Source organism: Pelophylax lessonae, assembly GCF_965119305.1.
Source record: "Pelophylax lessonae genome assembly, chromosome: 11".
Taxonomy (NCBI): domain Eukaryota; kingdom Metazoa; phylum Chordata; class Amphibia; order Anura; family Ranidae; genus Pelophylax; species Pelophylax lessonae.
The window spans coordinates 158,207,000-158,229,011 of record NC_138778.1 but is presented as its reverse complement, the minus strand read 5'-3'; the positions used below and the strand labels follow the sequence as shown (position 1 = coordinate 158,229,011).

Below are 22,012 nucleotides of genomic sequence, written 5' to 3'. Positions count from 1 at the left end.
TTGTCCCCTCTTCCTAATACCAAGATTCCAGGACAAATACTTCTCCTCCTGTTAATACAAAGATCTGGGAACACATACTTCTCAATTCCTGCTAAAACGCAGATCTTAGGACATGCATCTTTCACCTCTGGTTAATGCAAAGATCTCAGGGCATATACTTCTCCCCTGCTGCTAATAAACATAGCTCAGGACACACACCTCTTCCCTCCTATTACAAAGATTACATACCACGTACCATTATCTCCCTGCTAATACACGGATCTCCAAACATGTACCTATTTACTCCTGCAAATACCAAGATCTCAGGATATATACTGTATTTTTACCCTCCTGCCAATAAAAAGACTTTAGGACACATACCTCTCCCTTCCTGCAAATACAACAATCTTAGACTATGCATTTCTCCCCTCTGGCTAATACAGAAACCTCTGGTCATGAACCTCTACCCTCCAGCTAATACTGAGATTTCTTGCATACAAAGCTATCAGAATACATACTTCTGCTTCTAACATCTGCTGATACATAGATCTCAGGACATGTACCTCTTTCCGTCTGGTAATACAAAGATCCCAAAGCAAATTTTTTTCACTTCTACAACACAGGGATTAGGGCAATCTGTCATTTGGACAGTTCGTTCGTTTTTCGGCCAGTAAATGGGCACAAATCGGTAATTGGTTGTGACGTTTTTGAACCAAAAAAACAAAACAAAGGACAAGTTTGGAAAATTTCTGCCGAACAAACGATAATTTGAAATTTTAATGTGTTTCTCATCCGAACTGTTTGCACTCGACATATGTCACAAAAATAAACTAAAAACTACCAGAGGGAGGAGGGTGAGGCGGACCTCATGTTACAGATAGGATTGGCAGCAAGGATGGGAAATGTCATTATAATGGGGGACTTTAATTATCCTGATATAGACTGGGCAGAAGGAACCGCGCATTCAGCCAAGGCTCGGCAGTTCCTAAATGTTTTGCAGGACAATTTCATGGGTCAGATGGTGAATGCACCGACAAGAAACAATGCGGTACTTGACCTACTGATTACCAACAATACAGACCTGCTCACGGATATAGAAATACGGGACAACTTAGGGAACAGTGACCATAGGTCAATTGGTTTCAGTATTAATTACAGTAATAGGAAACACAAGGGTAATATAAGGACACTGAATTTCAAAAGAGCCAATTTCCCTAAACTGCGCTCGCTGCTAGAAAATATCAAATGGGATAGAACCCTGGGAACAAAGAACACGGAGGAAAAATGGGAGTGCTTCAAGAGCATACTTAACAAGGGGGTGGGCCAGTGCATTCCACAGGGAAATAAATTTAAAAGAGCAAAACTAAACCCTGGGTGGCTAAACTCCAACATAAAAATGTATATTAGAGCTAAAGAAAAGGCCTTCAAAAAATACAAGACTGAGGGGTCATTGGCAGCATTTAAGCACTACAAAGAGTGTAATAAGAAATGTAAAGACGAAATCAGGGCGGCTAAAATAGAACACGAGAGACATATAGCGGAGGAGAGTAAAAAGAACCCCAAGAAGTTCTTTAAGTATATAAACAGTAGGAAAGCGAGGCCAGAGCACATTGGCCCCATAAAAGATGATAAAGTAAAAATGGCCACAGAGGACAGAGAAAAGGCGGAAGTGTTAAATAATTTCTTTTCTTCAGTCTTCACAAAGGAATCGGGGGGCTACACGAACCCCGCTTGTAAGGCCGAACTAAATAATACACCTCAGGAAGTGCCGCCATGGCTAACAGAAATAAATCCCCGGGACCGGATGGCTTGCACCCAAGGGTTCTTAATGAGCTCAGCCAGGTGATTGCCAGACCATTATTCTTGATCTTTAAGGATAGTTTACAGACGGGTATGGTGCCAGCTGATTGGAAAAAAGCCAACATGGTACCAATATTTAAAAAGGGGCCGAGATATATCCCGGGTAACTATAGGCCGGTCAGCCTAACATCAGTAGTCTGCAAAATTTTGGAGGGGATGATAAGGGACCACATACAAGACTTTAGTAATGAAAACGGTATTATAAGTAGTAATCAGCATGGATTCATGAAAAATCGTTCGTGCCAAACCAATCTATTAACCTTCTACGACCTTCTATTAACCTTCTACGATGAAGTGAGCTGCCACTTAGATAAAGGTAAGCCTGTGGATGTGGTGTATCTGGACTTTGCAAAGGCCTTTGACACCGTTCCCCACAAACGCTTACTGTACAAACTAAGGAAGGTAGGTATGGACCATAAGGTGAGTACCTGGATAGAGAACTGGCTCCAGGGGAGAGTACAGAGGGTGGTGATTAATGGGGAGTACTCGGACTGGGCGGGTGTGGAAAGTGGGGTCCCCCACGGTTCTGTCCTGGGACCAATCCTGTTTAATTTATTCATAAATGATCTAGAGGAGGGGATATCTAGTACAATCTCAGTATTTGCAGATGATACTAAATTAGGCATGCCAATATCTTCTATGCAGGATGTGGAAATCTTGCAAGCAGACCTGAACAAAATAACGGGGTGGGCAACTACATGGCAGATGAGATTTAATGTAGAAAAATGTAAAGTAATGCACTTGGGGCCCAGAAACCAGAAAGCAAGCTACTCACTAGGGGGGGAACCTCTGGGTGAGTCTAGGATGGAAAGGGACCTGGGGGTACTGGTAGACAACAGGCTTGGCAGTGGCATGCAATGCCAAGCCGCCGCAAGCAAAGCCAACAGAATACTGGGATGTATAAAAAAGGGGATTCACTCCAGAAATAAAGAGATTATTCTTCCACTCTACAAGACTCTGGTCCGGCCACATCTGGAGTATGCTGTCCAGTTCTGGGCACCGGTCCTCAGGAAGGATGTGCTGGAACTGGAGAAAGTCCAGAGAAGGGCAACAAAAATAATTAGGGGAATGGAGGACATCAGCTATGAGGAAAGACTACAAGCACTGAACCTGTTCTCTCTGGAGAAGAGACGATTGAGGGGGGATATGATATCAATGTACAAATACTGTACTGGCGACCCTAGCATAAGGAACAAACTATTCAGAGAAAGGAGATACAATAAGACACGTGGCCACTCACTAAAACTTGAGGAAAGGCGGTTTAACCTTAAAGTGCGTAAGGGGTTCTTCACTGTAAGAGCGGTAAGGATGTGGAATTCTCTTCCACAAGCAGTCGTATCAGCGGGGAGCATTGATAGTTTCAAAAACCTATTGGATGGACACCTTAAAGACCACAACATACAGGGGTATACAATGTACGGTTAAAAGCAAACACACACACACATCATAGGTTGAACTGGATGGACTTATGTCTTTTTTCAACCTCACTAACTATGTAACTATGTAAAAACTGATTCATTTATGTCCATTGAACGGTTTATTACTCAAAATTCAGCCATTCGATGATGGCAAAATTGTTTGCTCTCATGGCCGGGTGTTCGTTATTGAAAACAAATTTAAACGATTTTTCGTATAGTGTATGGACAGCATTACCTTCCACATCCTATTAATACCCAGAGATTAGAGAATATAACACTCACTTTCTCCAAATATAAGGACATTTACTTCTTGCATCCTCCTAATAGGCAGAGATTGGGACACATAATTTTATCCTCTCCCTAATATCTCTTCTCGGTTTGTGTATGGCAGAAAATCACAGATAATATTAAAGGGAAGGTTTGCAGCCTCGCAGTGTGTGCTGTAGCCTGGCTGGTGGCTCACGTCCGGATGTTGGGTCTAGATGAGCGAGACAAATCTTTGCAGATGATCCGGCAGCTGGGAACACCCATGTATGGAGACAACATTCTACAGTTTTACAACGAAAGGTATGTTATTTTATTATATTGTTGGCTTCATTCTTTTCAGCATCTTTGCAATGTACTGATCATCTTCTCTGTTGTTTAGAGTGATCATAATGAGTTCCATCTTGGAGAACATGTGCTCCGAAGTCCTTCAGCAGACAGCCACACAGATAAAATTTGCAGTAACGGGTAGTGAGCCTGTGCCATATGTTCACCGGCTGCCCCCAAAGAAGCCGATTAAAGAAGTCTTACATGGAGCCTTCACTACTACTTTAGAAAAGGGCTGGGTGGACATCCGATCGTTGCACATCTTTGACACACTGCTTCAGATGGGAGGTGTCTACTGGTTCTGCAACAACTTAGTTAAGGTATGGGGAGTATGTTGGTTGAAAGGCACTCATTTTGTACCAAAAAAATACACATAAAAGTGATATTTCTCTATGAATGTAAAACATTTGACTACTGTGTGCTGTTAGAGAACCTTAGCCATAGTGCATATGCAAGAATCTGAATATTCTATAATAAATTTAACCATGTGGGCTTACTTTAAAAATGTAAAAGTGCTACTTAATTTAGCTTTATCCTCTTTTAGTTTGAGTAACTGTTGGTGTTACAAAACGAGTTCTAATTCCTGAAGTGGAAGCATGGGCAAAATAAAAAAAAATGCATCTATGATGCAACTAAAACTAAAATGAAACATCCAATGCATATATACACTATATTACCAAAAGTATTGGGGTGCCTGCCTTTACACACACATGAACTTTAATGGAATCTAAGTCTTAGTCTGTAGGGTTCAATATTGAGTTGGCCCACCCTTTGCAGCTATAACAGCTTCCACTCTTTTGGAAAGGCTGTCCACAAGGTTAAGGAGTGTGTCTATGGGAACGTTTGACCATTCTTCCAGAAGCACATTTGTGAGGCCAGGCACTGATGTTGGACGAGAAGGTCTGGCTCACAGTCCCCATCCTAATTCATCCCAAAGGTGTTCTATCTGATTGAGGTCAGGACTCTGTGCAGGCCAGTCAATTCCTCCACCCCAAACTCGCTCATCCATGTCTTTATGGACCTTGCTTTGTGCACTGGTTCGCAGTCATGTTGGAACAGGAAGGGGTCATCCCCAAACTGTTTCCACAAAGTTAGGAGTATGAAATTGTCCAAAATGTCTCGGTGTGCTGACGCCTTAAGAGTTCCCTTCACTGGAACTAAGGGACCAAGTCCAAACCCTGAAAGACAACCCCACACCATGATCCCTCTCTACCAAATGATTTGGACTAGTGCACAAAGCAAGGTCCACAAGGACATGGATGAGCAAGTTTGGAGTAGAGGAACTTGCCTCTCCTGACCGCAACCTGATGGGTTTCCTTTGGGATGAGTTAGAGCTGACCTCACAAATGCGCTTCTGGAAGAATGGTCAAATATTCCCGATAGACACACTCTTAAACCTTGTGGACAGCCTTTCTAGAAGAGTTAAAGCTGTTATAGCTGCAAAAGGTAGGTCAACTCAGTATTGAACTCTACGGACTAAAACTAGGATGCCATTAAAGTTTTATGTGCATGTAAAAGCAGACGTCCCAATACTTTTGGTAATATTGTGTATATCGAGACTTTAAGGGCAGACCCACAAACTATATTCGTAAAATCTATATTTTTCTTGTAATGACCATAGATAAAAAGGAAATGGATCTACATGACCATAACCATCAACAAAGTGCAAACAAACATTGTAAAAACATAAAGGGTTATGCAAAAGTGTAACACTGGATGCTTGTGTACTCCTGTAGATGTAGTCCAACATCTTTTGCAGTAAAAAACTGCTTCCTTAGGAACTCCACGGGAGCATCTACAAAAATAAAAGACCATCCTAGTATATGGTAAGCGCACTTAGTACATATAGGCTTATTAAAGTACATTAAATCACACATACAGGTTACCAAAACTGTTTATTGTGCTGGGCATGCATGAACCCTACATTATCCAATAAGTTGCAACCCGAAGCGGTGCAAAGGCCAAACTCCCTTTCACACAAAGGAGGCAGGGGACAGTGTAGGAGGCACTGGATAACAAATGGAGCAAGTGGAAACTGTACCCACCAACCTGCCTCCTCTAGGAAGGTGGTGTATTCACCATATGACACTTGTCCAACCTAAATAATGAGTAACCAAGCCTTCGTAAACATAACTGTGCACACACTGCATCTTATAAGATCTTACACTCACATAATCTGCTTCACTCCAGCCCCCAACCTCCAACTCCCCATATATAGCCGTGGCCAAAAGTTTCGAGAATGACCCAAATAATCATTTTCACAAAGTCTGCATCTTCAGTGATTTTAGCTGTTTTTGTCAGATGTTACTATGGTATACTGAATTATAATTTACAAGCATTTCATAAATTTCAAAGGCTTTTATTGACAATTACATTAAGTTTATGCAAAGAGTCAATATTTTCAGTGTTGACTTCTTTTTCAAGACCTCTGCAATTTGCCCTGGCATGCTGTCGGTCAATTTCTGAGCAACATCCTGACTGATGGCAGTCCATTCTTGCATAATCAATCCTTGAAGTTTGTCAGAATTTTTTTTTTTTTTTTGTTCACCTGCCTCTTGAGGATTGACCACAAGTTCTCAATTGGATTAAGGTCTAGGGAGTTTCCTGGCCATGGAACCAAGATTTTGATGTTTTTTCCCCAAGCCACTTAGTTATCACTTTGTGCTCCATCATGCTGGAAAAGGCATTGTTCCTCACCAAACTGTTCTTGGATGGTTGGGAGAAGTTGCTCTTGGAGGATGTTTTTGTACCATTCTTTAAAAAGAGAAGAGAAGACCAAGCGCCAATCTAAGTGTAGCAATGCAGTTATTTTAATAGCAATTAAGAGTGTTACTCCCAAAGGTGTGTAAAAAACAGGCATCTCAAAGCATATGAGGCATCTGGGCAATGTTCATCCAGGGTGTCATTCCGAATCCCTTGTGGAGCTGGGTCTGTGGGGGATGAGCGGCGATCTGATCCCCCACAGCGCCAGCTCCACAAGGGATTCGGAATGACACCCTGGATGAACATTGCCCCGATGCCTCATATGCTTTGAGATGCCTGTTTTTTACGCACCTTTGTGAGTAACACTCTTTTAATTGCTATTAAAATAACTGCATTGCTACATTTAGATTGGCGCTTGGTCTTCTCTTCTCTTTTTCTTGGATCCATACAGGGTTACTTCACCCTTCAAAGCCTGCAGCCATCAAAGTGATTTAGCAATCCCACTGGACTTTATCATCTGCATTTTGCCCATATCTAGTTTATTGCAGCAGCTTGTGCATTCCGATTGTGCCAATCTCCCCCCCCCTTACCTTGTACCATTCTTTATTCATGGCTGTGAGCCCACTTCATTGGCTGATAAGCAACCCCACACATGAATGGTCTCCAGATGCTTTTTTGTTGGCATGTCACAGGATTGATGGTAGTGCTCACCTTTTCTTCTCCGGACAAGGTTTTTTCCAGTTGCCCCAAACAATCGGAAAGGGGATTCATCAGAGAAAATTACTTTACCCCGGGCCTCAGCAGTCCAATCCCTGTACCTTTTGAAGAATATCAGTCTGTCCCTGATGTTTTCCTGGAGAGAAGTGGCTTCTTTGCTCCCCTTCTTGACAACAGGCAATCCTCCAAAAGTCTTCTCCTCACTGTGCGTGTAGATGCAGTCACACCTGCCTGCTGCTATTCCTGAGCAGGCTCTGCACTGCTGGTGCTCCGATCCCACAGCACTGTAGGAGATGGTCCGGGTGCTTGCTGGACTTTCTTGGGAGCCCTGAAGCCTTCTTCACAAATGCAGTGGAAATGTTTTTTTTATGTGAATAAGTTAATTTTCATGGCAAAGGGGGACTTTGCAAATATTCACAATTAATCTGATTACTTTTTATAACTTTCTGGAGTATATGCAAATTGCCATCATAAATACTAAGGCAGCAGACTGTGAAAATTAATATTTGTGTCATTCTCAAAACTTTTGGCCACGGCTGTACTAGTCCCTTAACACATTCTAATTACCTCTCGATAGCACAACAAGACCATACACACACTGACAGATCTACTACCCATACAATACCTACCTAACAACCCCTGACACACACACACAAGCACTAAACCAGTGAGCAGAGCGAAACATGTCAGAGGGGCATGGCTGGAGCAGCGCTGCCTGAGGCCATGTTTATGTACATACTAATGCACTAGGTTGGTGAACAGTGCCTTTTTCTTTTTAATACCCTCCCCCCCCCCCCCCCCCCTGTAAAATTGTTTTATTACCTGTTAATTCTGCCAGTGGATCTTTTCTTTTTGTATTTCTTATACCAAGCCAAGCTGTCCAGCACAAGTGTTGGTTACAGTTATAGGAAGTCTCAGTCCCAGCTGCTAAATGGGTCAGAGCTGTTGTGAATCAAACAGCAGGGCGCATCACAGCGTACTGAATGAAAGCACAGCTGCCTGTGGTTCACCCAGCAGGGTGGCCATTAGCTCCAGCATTGACTTGCAATCACCCTACTAAGGAAGGGCTCAGAGACAGTACAAACCGGATCAACAGTTTTTTTTTTTTTTTTTTTTTTTTTTTTTTTTAACATTTACTTACAACTATATTAAAAATCTTGTGCAACTGCAAGTCTAATATTAAACAAAATATGAGCAGGCAGGCTCTTTATTGCAGAAGAGACATGCAATGTCTGTTCTACAATAACATATACATACTTGCCTGCTCACAGTCGTCTTTAGATTGCGCACTGAGCTACACATGTACTGCTCAGTCTACCTTCTGGCACAGTGCCCGTGTGCCAGGATGACTGCACGCCTGCTCATGTGCAAGAGTTCCGTCATCCTGCACCCGCCAATCAAGATGGCTAAAAACCAGCGCCTAAAAGAAGCCAGAGAGAAGGTATCCGCAAGGATACTTGCACTCATCCGGCCATTGAAGCAAAGACCAGTATTGCTGAGTTTATCATACATATAAGATATAGGGCCATTTAAGGCATCCTGTATAGCATCCTATCTGCTCTCTGGCTCTGCTCCAGGTGCTGGTCCCTCAAGTAGCAAGTCCTTTTCCATTCATCCACATTAATACAAAACCCTGGACCGCAGCCTTTTTTAACCATGGTGCCCTGGCACACTGGGGTGCCTTGAGGTTTCTTCAGGGGTGCCTTGGCAAAATGTCCTAAAAATGTATCAAAAATTGTATACAAGCCTACAGATGTATCAAGCCTGCCTTTTAGTTATACAAAGCCACGGTTTCTGTTATGCACCCTTACGCCTTTCTAGACACTGGCATCCTAACAGCCAATGATGTCATCAGTTAATAAGAAAGATGTCTGTTGCCTCCACCCTCCTGTACCCCACTCCCTCAGCACTGGGGTGACATTAGCTGACTGATGGAAAGAAATTGGGGGAGAAGAGAAACATTGGAATACTAGTCAGTACCAGTGTGCAAAAGTGTATTTGCTTTGGAAAAATAAATCACCTCTAACGTTGGGTGTCCTACGCGTGGATGTTGCTGCATTATGTAAATCTATGTGAAGAGTTTTTTACATTTTACAATGGGGCGCCTCAAAACTGTCCAGAATTGTAAAGGGTGCCTTAAGATTGTCTATAAATTTTAAAGGGTGCCTTGACTGAAAAAGGTTGAGAAACACTGCTCTGGAGTGTGGCCTAGGGTTTTGTATTACTATCACCGAGTTTAGTTGCGTCTAAGGTATAAGCTGGCATGACAGAATGAGCTATTAAATGGAACTGTTCTCCTAAGCTCTAAGTTTCATAATCTCACTTAAAGATTTTTCATTGGATTTTCTTTAAAAAGGGCCAAAGAGAGCTGCATCTTGTATATTGTAATACAGCTAGCATGCTGAAAATGCACCCTCTCATTCTCGGCATCAGCACGATGCTAGAAAGGGAGTTTTGATGCCATGATAATGTAGGCAATCAGTCTACTGGCATCATCAGAACATCCTGTGACAAATATTTAATTCTGAAAACTATTTCACAAGCACGATGGTAGCAGTGGTATGCCTCTGATCTAGGAAGTGGACATCACCATATGACGTGGCGGCTTGAGTAACAATGTGTGTGGGGAGCAAGAAGTTGACGGGGGAGGATCAGGAAAAATAGTGAGTTTCCGTGTTTTTTTTTTTTTTTTTTTTTAAATAAAATCAATTGTTGCAGTTCCAAATAATTAACCTCCTTACTTTGCCTTGCATAGGAAAGGTATAGATTGCCCTTAAAGCCGAAGTTAAACTTTTACATAAAATAACTAACTAAATGAATGCACATTGTTTTGCAGATAAAAAAATTTGCCCGCTATCTACCTGCTCATGGCCGCTACACCGTGTGGTCTCTGCCTGTTCCCGAGATAGCGAGATCATGGTGGACAATACTGAGTCGGCCTGTCTGTGTGTGGCATGCCGATTTATCAAATGTCCAAAACATTTTTCACGAAACCCCCCCTTCCCCAAAACAAAAATCCCCCACACTGGATTGTAGGAAGGAGAGGTGATAATTTATTTGCTAATCTACTTAAAGGACTCTCTTACATTTTTTTATTTATTTTTTCCTTCCAGAAAAAAAAAATTTGCATTTTGTTTTATTTTTTTCTCCGAGGCTACAGAGCATTCAACCCACGATCAGTGGATCATGAGTGCAATTTCAGGCTCATGCAGACATTTGCTACAGTTCTCTGTCCGTACCTCTGTATGTGCTTTCTGTTTGAAAGCTGTTGGAAGTGTATGTAAACTGTTAACGAGAGCATTCACCAGAACCCTTGCAGTTTGAGAACTACAAGCATTTTGCCGCTGTGGCTCACGGTACTTGTAGTTAATTCGTTCACATATTCCTTTGAATGAACGGTGCAGTTGTGTGGACAGAGCCCCGCACAACCATGCGATTATTGAAATCTGACAGCGGCTGCAGGGAGGGGTTCCCTCGCCTAGAATCACTAGGAAGGTGGTCGTGGGGGGTGGTTGCTTAACATGTTGCATATTACACCCTAAATACGAGTGCAACGTTCAGAAAGTTAACCTTCTCCTTTGAAGAATTGCTATTTAAGGACAAGGACTCTATTAACCACTTCATCTCCGGACGGTTTAACCCCTTAATGACCAGGCCATTTTTTGCGATACGATACTTTAACTGACAATTGCGCAGTCCTGCAACGCTGTACCCAAATAAAATTGATGTCCTTTTTGTATACAAATAGAGATTTCTTTTGCTGGTATTTGATCACCTCTGCTGTGACTGTGATTCTCACAGTTAAGAATAATAATAAATGAAATAAGTAGGTTGCACAGTTAAATAAAATTAGCCTTAGTATTTCAGAATTGCATAAGTTGAATGGTGTCTTTTTCTCTTAAGAGGCACTGGAAACAAAGAAAGAAACAGGGGCACTTCTAAGATATATATCACAAATATATCCACTTAAGGAAATAAAGCTCACTTTATCTTATGGCTAAAATTACACAGAAGTGTAACGCAGCAAACAAGCTTATAGAAATTAACTCCTCTGTCAGGGATAGAGAGGATTAATGGTCATCCAGTTTGCAGGGTTTTTATTACAGTGTCTTCAGCAAATGGTGGCACTGTTGCTCAATGGTGTCACACAAGGTGAAATCGCATCAAAGTGTATCAATTAAATTTTTGGTAACACACCATATAAAGAATTACCTGAGTAATGCCATGTAAATGAGTAAAGCGCATAAGTGCTTTGTAAATGATTAGTCCACAGGGCTAGGTAGACCAGAGAAAAACACTTCCATTTGGATTTAAAAAAAAAAAAAGTAACACTGTAACGGATCAACCGCAACCCCAACTGGGTACCTTTTGTTGACGGATGCTCCTAGTGCTTCCCGAGGGCTCCAAGCACTCCACCAGACACCGTAACTACCTCAGACCCAACGAACCGCCGCAGCTTGATTAGGGTCTCGCCGTCTCCTACCCACCCTGGACCTACGACAAGGCTGAAGGTTCCTGTTGGTGACCCTCTCTTTCCCCAGAGAGTGAAGCAGGAACAGGAACAAGCTCTTACACAAGCTCTTACAAGAGCTTAGTGATTATCCAAGGGAGTATGAAGGACATAGCAATCCCTTGTAGCCTATTCCCCCAATGAGAGACTGAACTCTAGATTGAGGGTGAAGTATAACTCAACTTTATTGAACAAGAAACAGACTTTTATACAGTTTCCCCCCACAACGTTACTGCCCAGGTGGACCTTGTGGAAAACAGGCCCTGACATTCACAATCCAATGAAAACAGAGTTTTACACTCCCATACAGTGTACACAAAGATATACACTTTGGGGCAATCCCCCCCTCCCTCTTAGCAGCCAATCCACATACACATTTACATCCAATAATAAGCTTATCTTAAGGCAGACAGAACAATGTGAGGTCATTAACATTTAACAATGAGACAGGTACAATTCACATTCCCTCCCAATACACAAACAATAGAGAAGTCTGCCAATGACAGTCTGTGTTTGTCTCTCACAGACAAGCACATGGAATACACTGTGTAAGGTGGTATTAAATCTTCATATTTCAATGTGAAGATATGGTTGACAAATATTACTGTCCCACTTGAAGCAATCCAAACCATTAATTATCTGTCTTTCACTTCCAAAAACAGTGACCCCTTTCATAGCTTCTTCAGGAGCAGGTATTTTGGAAGTTTTTAAAATTTAAAGTGAAAGTTATTTTTCTCTTACGTCCTCCGACAGTCGCCGCCACTTCATAATCTTCACTAATGGGGTAATTGACCTTTGCTCCGCAGGAGTAGCTAGGCAACAAGATTTGTTAATATCAAAGCTTTTAGCATATCACACCCCTAGGGGGTGGTCCCCTCAGTCAATACCTCCCTGCTTCCTGCATTCTCAACTCAGTTTCTAATGCCTAGCTTAGGAGTAGCTGGCTGATCCTGTGCTGGGGCTTTCAGTCTCAGCCTTCTATCCTCTTTTTGATTTTATTTTGAAGTATTTTTCTCTTTCTTTTACTTAGCTGTTCTTTTTCTCAGCATTAGTTTAGTTTCTTCGGATGAAGATGATCATGCGGAGCTGGGTCTCGGACTGGCCACCCTGGATCCCAGGGTTCAGGGCCAGGGGCTCCCCAGCCTGCCATCGAGCGTTCAGCTCAGGTTTCCCTGGCATATTGAACAACCCATCCCTGTTCGCTGCAGGGATGCTGCCTGCCTGTGAGGTGGCTACCTCACCGGACGCCATTTGCGGTTTCGCACCGCAGTTCCACTGCGTCCTGGCTGCGACACTCCCTGTCCTCAGTGCAGCGGTTAGGTCGCTGGAGAAGGCTCCCCATGCCATCCGGACTGGTAAGTGTAATTCTATGTGGGGACCTGTCTGTTTTGGGTGTCAGTCTGTGACTGTGTGACCCTGCATGTCTGTGTATGTGCTTAGCTCCCTGTCAGATTCCTGTGTGGAATAGCTGCCTTTTCTGTGGGCTGCGGGGGGGGGGGGGGGCTCTCCCGCTCTGCTATGTGAAAGTATGGGGCAGACTGGGCTTAGACATGCTATGCGGCGGCCGCTGCTGCGGCCCGCCATTTTTTGCGGCAAATTATGGTGACCGGCCCTGTGTGGTACGGCGCGGTGTTTTGGCGCCAAACGCCGCCATTTTGGCGGCGATTGATCATACAGCCACATGTCGGCGCCATTTTCTCATTGCCTGAAATGCCTCAGCTGAGCGGCCATGTTTGTGTAGCCTGCATAGGCTTTATAGGGCGGTCAGTCATTGCATCACTTCCTTTTGCTCTGGAACAGCGATCGGTGGCAGCAGCCTGTGTGGTCTCTCCAGGTTTTTACCTTTCCTTTTCCTGTATTTCCTTGCTCAGTGTCCTTATCCCTGTGGGGGTCGGTACATACAGTAGTGTGCGGTGGGCTACGCTCGCCGCGGTCTTAAAGGGGCAGTCCTCCTTTTTCTTTTTTTTCAAATATATCTTTTATTTTATTTTCAAACACAGAAAAACAATATTACAATACAAACCAATTATACAGAGTTGCGACTGTTACATACATAAGAGGTCATTCCAGTCCTATCACATCAACTGTATGTCTCTTCAAAGAGATCTCTTAAATTATTAAATCTATATATCTTTCCCATCATCTGTGATCACTTCAAACATTAGGCTAATCTACTCTCAGTCTCTAGACACAAACCAAATAATAAGCGCCAAAACACCCAAAAAAAAAAGAAGGAGGGAGGGGAGGGAGGAAAGGGGTAAAGACAAACAGGGGGAAAGCTCCCCCTCTCCAAATCCCTCCCTAAGGTCTCCCCCTCCTCCCCTACACCTCCCCAAGCCCCCAGATCACCTCTCTCTCTCCATCTATGTCTGCAGCAGCCTAGTCCCCTCTTCTGACAAAATAAAAGTATTCCAAAGCTCCCAGGTCTCTATATATAACCCACGTTTACACTGTGATGTCAAAACTAGGTCTTCCATTCTGTTAATCGCCTCTACCCTGTGTAGCCAATCTCTTATTGTCGGGGGATGCGGGTTTTTCCATAACGCGGGGATACAGGCCTTTGCCCCGTTTACCAAATGTCTCACCACTGACTTCACATATCTCTGTGTGGGAATATCTGACAGATGAAACAAGAAAAAAGCAGGATCTTCATAAATAGTGTATTCCGTAAATTTTTGGACAAGGGTTTTCACCTCAGTCCAATATCTCAAAAGTTTCGGGCAGGACCAAAAAATATGAAACATGCCTGCATCTTCTCCTCCACATCTCTAGCAATTCGCTGATGTACCTGGAAATATCTTATGGAGTTTATAGGGTGTATAGTACCATCTGGTCAGTATCTTAAAATTAGTCTCCTGAGTTTTAGTGCAAATAGATGTTTCAAAAACTAGCGAGAGCATCTTCTGTTTTTGTGATGCTGTGAAGATGCAGTTTAGATCATTTGCCCTTTTAGTCAACCAAGACAGGTCAGGGTTGTCCGGTGGTGATATTAATAGGTTGTATAGTAGGGAGAGCGTGTGTATTAACACTCCTTCTCCTCGACAGTATCCCTCAAATTTAGACAGACTCCTTGAGTATTCTGTCGGATTTGACAGGGCACTCAGAAAGTGGTGCAATTGTATAGCCGACCAAAAGGTTAACTTAAAGTCGCCCTCCTGGTTCATTAAAGTCGTTAATGTCGGCCAATTACCTGCTATCAAAAATTGCTCAACTCGAGCTCCCCCGGTTTTGCCTAGCGCGCGTAAGTCTGGAGATGAGAATTCAGGTTTAAATCGAGGGTTGCCAATCACCGGGAGCAGTGGAGAACTGGGGGGGATGATAGAGTATCTCCTATTAACCAGGTGGCCTATACGCAGCGTGGTACCTATAAGAGGATGTAGTCTCAGTTGTGAAGGTAAGTCTGCATAACACCAAAGTGCTCCTCTGAGGGGGATATTTGTTTGTGCCTGCTCTACATTAGTCCATAATTTAAATGTTTGATGTCTACACCAATCTACCACCCTACTCAAGTGGGCTGCCTGAAAATATTTTTGCAAGTCCGGGAGGGCTAAGCCTCCGTACTTTTTTGGCCAAGTTAATTGCTTCCGCGCCAGGCGAGGTTTTTTCTTTGCCCAAACAAATTTGATAAAAAGAGCATGGATCAAGTGAAAATATCGGGCAGGTAGTTTAATCGGTAGAGCTCTAATCAGATAGACATGTTTAGGCAAGATGTTCATCTTTATTAGGTTACACCTACCGAACCACGAGTGGAGGCCCGAGTACCATTTTTCCAACAGCACACGTGTCTCCGCTATCAGAGGAGGAAAGTTCAACTCATACGTCCTAGCTACACAAGATGGAATGTAAGTACCAAGGTAACGTAGAGCTCTATTGGTCCATCGGAAGCCAAAGTTTGCTTGTAACGTTCGAAAAGATGACGCAGTCGAGCCCACCCCCATCGCCTCTGATTTACTATAATTAATTTTAAAATTCGTCAAAGATCCGTATCTGGTTAATTCCTGTAGTAAGTTCGGCACTGATATGGTTGGATTTATCAGAGAAAACATAAGGTCATCCGCATAAGCAGAGATCTTATACTGACCCTCACCCACTTGTAATCCCTGTATATCTGGATTTTGTCGAATTGTACAGAGAAGGGGTTCCAACGTGAGTGCAAATAAAAGAGGAGACAGGGGGCACCCTTGTCTTGTACCGTTATTAATAGCGAAGGAGTCCGATAAAAATCCATTCACCTTGACCTGTGCAGTGGGGTTTGAATAAATGCTGGCGATCCATCTTTGCATATTACCACCCAGGCCTATATGCTTGAGGACCAAAAACATAAATCGCCAGTTTACCCTATCAAAGGCTTTTTCTGCGTCCGTGTTAATAAAGACGCTTGATGTTCGAGAGGTGTCCGCTACATGGATCAAATTTAGTATTTTGGTGGTATTGTCTCTAGCCTCTCGTCCTAGAACAAATCCCACTTGGTCAAGGTGAATAAGATCGAGTAAGTGTGGAGCCAATCGGGTAGCTAAAATTTTTGAGAAGATTTTTAGATCCGTATTGAGTAGGGAAATGGGTCTATAGCTTCCACAGCTTGTGGGGTCTTTTCCTTCTTTCAGGATCACAGTTATGTGTGCCGCTAAGGTATCTCTAAGCATATTCGGATTTTCTCTTGGCGCATTAAAGAATCTAACCAGATACGGACCCAAGATAGGGAGGAAAGTCCGAAAGTATTGGAGTGTATAACCATCTGGACCAGGGGCCTTCCTTAGTTTCATAGTGTTAATAGTCTGTTGAACCTCTATCAAGGAAATTGGTTCTTCCAATTGTTCTCTTATTTCGGCAGAAAGTGTAGGTATATGAGATTTTCCGATATAATCTTCCATCTCTGAGTCAGGGGCCGGGACCTCCACCAAGGAATATAACGTTTCGTAAAATAGGCCGAATTCTCTCACTATTTTCTTTGGGGGGATCACCTTCTGCCCTTGTGATGTAATAATGCTAGGGACATACGTTGACATGTTAGGGTCTTTAACCGAACGTGCAAGTAACTCCCCACATTTGTCCCCAAGCTCATATCCTCGGCTTCTACTTCTCTGTAGAGCAGCCTTTGCTCTAAACAAAAGGAGGTCCGCTAATTGCTGCCTTACATGTATAAGTTCAGACTCCAAACTCGGGGACGTAGAATGCTTATATTGGGCTTCTAGTTGTCTAAGCCTATCCAAGAGCTGTATAGACTGTTTCTCTCGTTCCTTTTTGAGTCTGGACCCATGTTTAATAAACAGCCCTCTCAGGACCGATTTATGGGCCTCCCACAGATTCCTGATCTCGCAGTCCTCCACATCATTCATGAGAAAATACTCCTGAAGACCCACTGAGATGTCCGTTAGGACTTCAGGGATCTGTAAAAGGCCTTCATTCAGTCTCCAAAAACTCTGACGAGAGGCAGCATATTCTGACACAGAATAAGTGAGCAGTACCGGCGCGTGGTCTGACCATATTCTGTCCCCAATTATCGCTGATTTAACCGCATGTAGCTGGTTATGCGGGACTAAAAAGTAATCTATCCTTGAATAGGACTTATGGGGTGCAGAAAAAAATGTATAGTCTCGATCTACAGGATGTAAAACACGCCACACGTCTATCCATTGGGCATTAAAAAACGTTTGTGCTATACTTTTGTTTGCAGCTGGCAGTATGGCCGAACTTCCCGTGGATGTATCAAGTCTCGGGAGTAATGGTATATTGAAATCTCCCCCTAGTATAAGCTGCCCTTCCTTAAATTCCATAAGTAGTTTGGACACTCTCTTAAAAAACCTGGCCTGACTGTCATTTGGTGCGTACACTGTTGCAAATGTTATTAATGTATCTGCTATTTTCCCCTTGATAAAAAGATATCGTCCTTCCGTGTCCCTCATAATCTCCTTCAGGGACCAGGGTATTCTGGATGAGAGTAAGATAGCTACTCCTTTTGATTTAGTTTCAGTATTCATAGAATGGTAAACTACATTGTATAGTCTATTCGTAAATTTAGGAGCTTTATCTTTTTTAAAATGTGTTTCTTGGGGGGCGTGGCTTGGACATGGCGGTGTGAGGACGCTTCATCTTGGCGCTCCCGCTCTCCCGCTGCCCCTGTCGGCTTTTCACCGCTAATTTTAGCTGCTATGAGCGTCCGAAAGAAAAGGAAGACTAAACCAGCTTCTGTCCTGTCCTCCAGGGCTTCTGCGGTGACCCCAATCCGCTCATATTTCCCGGACTCTCCGAGCCCCACTCCGCGGGCCCTCCAGCTCACGCCGCGTGGTGCCCTTAGACCTGTGGCGGGCTCCACACCCGACCGAAGCCTCTCACCGCCGACGATGCCGGGTCCTGCGGCTGCTCCGAGCCCTCCTGCCACACAGCACGATGCTCCGGCGGTACAGATGGGGGATATCTGGGCTCTTCTCCGCACCCTGCCAACGAAGTCGGACATGGAAGCTATGGTTGCCCAGGTAGCCGAACAACACCGCAGGGACTTTCAGCACCTCAGCGGAGAAGTGGCGGCATTGGATGGCAGGGTTACGTCGGGTGAATCGGTGGTGCAGGATCTGCAGGCCAGACTCGCTCTATTAGAACAGACCCAGAGGTCCCATGGTGACGCCTTGGCCGCCCATCAGCTGCGGATGGAGGACATCGAGAACCGGAGCCGCAGAAACAACTTGCGGCTCCGGGGCATCCCTGAGGCGACCGGGCCTGAGGATCTCACCGTGACTGTAAGCGCGATCCTATCCCGACTCCTCCCGCCAGATCCTGCACCGGCCCTGGAATTTGACAGGGTCCACAGGGCCCTGGGTGCCCGCCCGACGGACCCGGACAGGCCCCGGGACGTTATCTGTCGCCTACATCGGTATTCCATGAAGGAGCGGATTCTCAGGGAGGCCTGGACCAAGGGACCGATCGACTTTGACGGAGCTCGTATCCAGATCTATCCGGATGTGGCTCGGGGAACCCTTCAGCGCAGGGCAATGCTGAAGCCTCTGCTGGCACGACTACAATCTCCGGAGATCACATACCGCTGGGGGTTCCCCCTGCTACTGACGGTCCGGAGGCATGGTTCTTCCTTTGTGCTTCGCAAACGAGCGGATCTCCCGGCCCTCTGTGACTTTCTGGGCATAGCGCACATGGATCTCCCGGATTGGATGGCCTGGCTGCCGGATCGTGACCCCCGTCATGGATCCCGGGGTTCGGGTCCCCAGCTGCCTCGTAGACAACGCCGGGCTTCCAGGGGACCGCTGCTGGGAGCTCAGGGCCCGGAGGTCGCGGCTCCTGAAACGTGAGGATCCCGATTGGACGGTTCGCGGGTATGGCCCCCTCCCGAGACTTGGCCCATTTTTTCCCCCCTTTTTCCTATTTTGTTATTTCTTTATTTCTTTTTGTTCTCCTGCCACCGCTGGGACCTGTGGACGTGCTGGCCCCTTACCTGTGTCCCTTGGATATGCCTCGTTGCCCTGCGTCCCCCTGGCTGCCCGAGTGACAGACTGCTGACCTTCCATGTACATGGTAATCTCCTCTTTTCTGCTCCCGGCTCCCCTTTATTGACCCTGTGCATGGGGCTCCCCCCCTGCCCCCTTGGCCAGGGGACGCATTGCATCGCTTTGACTCTGGGGTCCCCACGTACATGCCGCCCCGAGCCACTCGTGCATCCACCTGCTCCCTATAAGACCCGGCTTGCCGGCAGGGTTGTTGCTGCCTGCAATCGGCGAAGGAACTGATCGCTCATGAGGAAATAGAGGACTGTGCTGTATATCTTGCCCTTTTTTTTTTTTTTTTTTTATTTTTTATTCCACTGGGGTACTGTGGCAGTATTTGTATGGGGGAATTCTGTTGCCTCGTGCTTTCGGAGGTACTGGTGGGGGTCTGCCTTTCCTCCCCTCCTTGTACGTGATCGCCGTATTTTGGCGCGTCCTGGGGGGGTGGAGCTGGGTCCCCCTGGGTCCCTCCCCGCTGTCTTCCTTGTCGGGGTGTGGGCGGGGGAGTCGGGGGGTGGGACCCACTGCAGTCATTGTTGGTGCGGACTCCTCCCGGAGTTTGCCGGTGACGTGGACGGCGGCCGGCCATGCCGGTCCCTTGCAGGCCAGTCCTGCGCGCCTCCTGTGGCCCCCCCCCCCCCCTCCCCCAGCTGGCCATATGATGTTCAGCACCTACTATTGTAGTCGCAGTGGCGGAGGTTGTTAGAAGATCAGCTTGTACGCTAGCTGCCTACAGGGATCCGACGCTGCTACACTCTCCCTTCCCTCCTCCTCTCCTTTCCCCCCTCCCCCCCCCCTTTCCCCCCTCCCCCCCGCAGGTCGCAGTGGCGGAGGTTGTTAGAAGATCAGCATGTACGCTAGCTGCCTGCAGGGATCCGCGCTGCTACACTCTCCCTTCCCTCCTCCCCCCCTTCCCCCCCCTCTTCCTCCCCTTTCCCCCCCCCTTCCCCCCTCCTCCCCCCCCTATTCCCCCTCACCCCCTCTCGCCCCTTTCCCCCTCCCCTCCCCTCTCCTCTCCCCCCTTTCCCCCCTCTCCCCCCTTTCCCCCCCTCTCCCCCTTTTCCCCCCTCCCCCCCTCTCCCCCTTTTTCCCCCTCCCCCCTCTCCCCCTTTTTCCCCCTCCCCCCTCTCCCCCTTTTTCCCCCTCCCCCCCTCTTTTCCCCCTCCCCCCCTCTTTTCCCCCTTTTTTTTTTTTTTGTTGTTTCGTTTTGGGCCTTTTCCCTAATCTGCTCCTTCAGTGCTCCGGGGTGGGTCCTGGGTGGCACCTCTTGGGGATGGGGCCCTCGGGGCCGCCTGGGTCCGGATGGGAGCACCGTTCATGGGTCTGCCCCGCGGCCCGCCCTTTCTAAATTCCTAGTTGTTGGGTTATCTTGGTATTGCCTTGTTTAATGATCGCACCTGACTGCTATTGCTATATGACAGGTGTTTTTTTTTTTTTTTCATGTTTCTAGCAATTTCGGACGTTTCTTACTCATTTGTTTCTGTTTACAAGCCGACTTGGGGAGGGCGGGGAGCGGTCGCCTTCCTCCTCTTGTGGTGACTTTCCCCGTACCCCCTATAGGGTTATCCCCCGGGGTCCCCCACACTCCACTCGGTTCTTGGGTGGTGGGTCTGGAACCCCAGGTGAATTGAGCTTTGCTCTCGCTGTGCCGTTGGCACTGTAGCTTTTCAGTTCCCTCTACTTTCCCCTTCTCCTCCTTCTATCCTACCTCCTTGTTTTCTTTTCTCTCTTTCTCTTTCTCCCTCTACCTCTCTCCCCTTGCCCCTCCCTCCCCAACTCTCCTTCCTCCTTCCCTTTCCTTCCCTCCTTGTCTCTCTCCCCTCGGTCGGGTGGGGATGGCCTCCCCCCGTGCCGACCCGATTCGTTTGGTATCGCTCAACGTCAAGGGGCTCAACACTCCGGAGAAGCGTACCATTGTTTTGACTGACCTTCGCCGCTTGCGGACCCATGTAGCCTTCCTGCAGGAGACCCACTTCAGATCCGCCAAGCTCCCTCGATTGGGGGGGAGACACTTTCCAGCGGTCTACCACAGCTGTTCTCCTGATTCCAGATCTAGAGGGGTCAGCATACTGATCAGCAGCCGAACTCCTTGGACATTCTTGGACTCATGGAGTGATGAGATGGGCCGGGCCTTATTTGTTAAGGGTCGCCTGGGCGCAGGGGTAGTTACCTTGGTTAATCTCTACCTCCCTAACACTGAGCGGGTGTCGTGCCTTGAATCCATTTTCTCCGCACTACACGACTTTTCTGAGGGCCAGGTCCTCCTTGGAGGCGACCTTAATTTTGTCATGGATCCAATATTGGACGCCTCTAGGGGGGCTTCCCACATTTCTTACGCAGCATTGAAACGTCTGAAGAAGAGCTTTCATGCCTTCCACTTGGTGGACGTCTGGAGGGTGCTTCATCCGACCTCCAGGGACTACACCTTCTATTCGTCCCCACATGATTCCTACTCGCGCATTGACTACTTCCTTCTACCACAAACTATGTTGGGCCGTGTGATTTCATCGTCTATCGGCTCCATCACAATCTCTGATCATGCGCCGGTGGTTCTTGATGTAGACCTGCGAACCCCTGAAGCTCGCCAGTGGCAGTGGCGGATCAATGATGGTCTCCTCCAGGATCCTCAGCTCTTGAAGGAACTCCGAGTGGAATTGGAAAGGTTCTTTGTAGCTAATGCCCTCCCGGAAAGCCCTCCTTTGATGGTTTGGGAGGCTCATAAGAGCTACATGCGAGGGGTCCTG

General features: G+C 46.1%; 1 protein-coding gene across 1 annotated transcript in view; it reads left to right on the top strand.

The window, feature by feature from the left end:
- The window catches only part of MED24 (mediator complex subunit 24), a 217,865-nt gene that overhangs the window by 135,343 nt on the left and 60,510 nt on the right, over nucleotides 1-22,012 (top strand). The window contains exons 19-20 of the mRNA XM_082271510.1: nucleotides 3,649-3,824; nucleotides 3,904-4,168. Of these exons, the coding sequence (XP_082127636.1) occupies nucleotides 3,649-3,824; nucleotides 3,904-4,168 (441 nt within the window). The remainder of the gene's footprint in view (nucleotides 1-3,648; nucleotides 3,825-3,903; nucleotides 4,169-22,012) is intronic.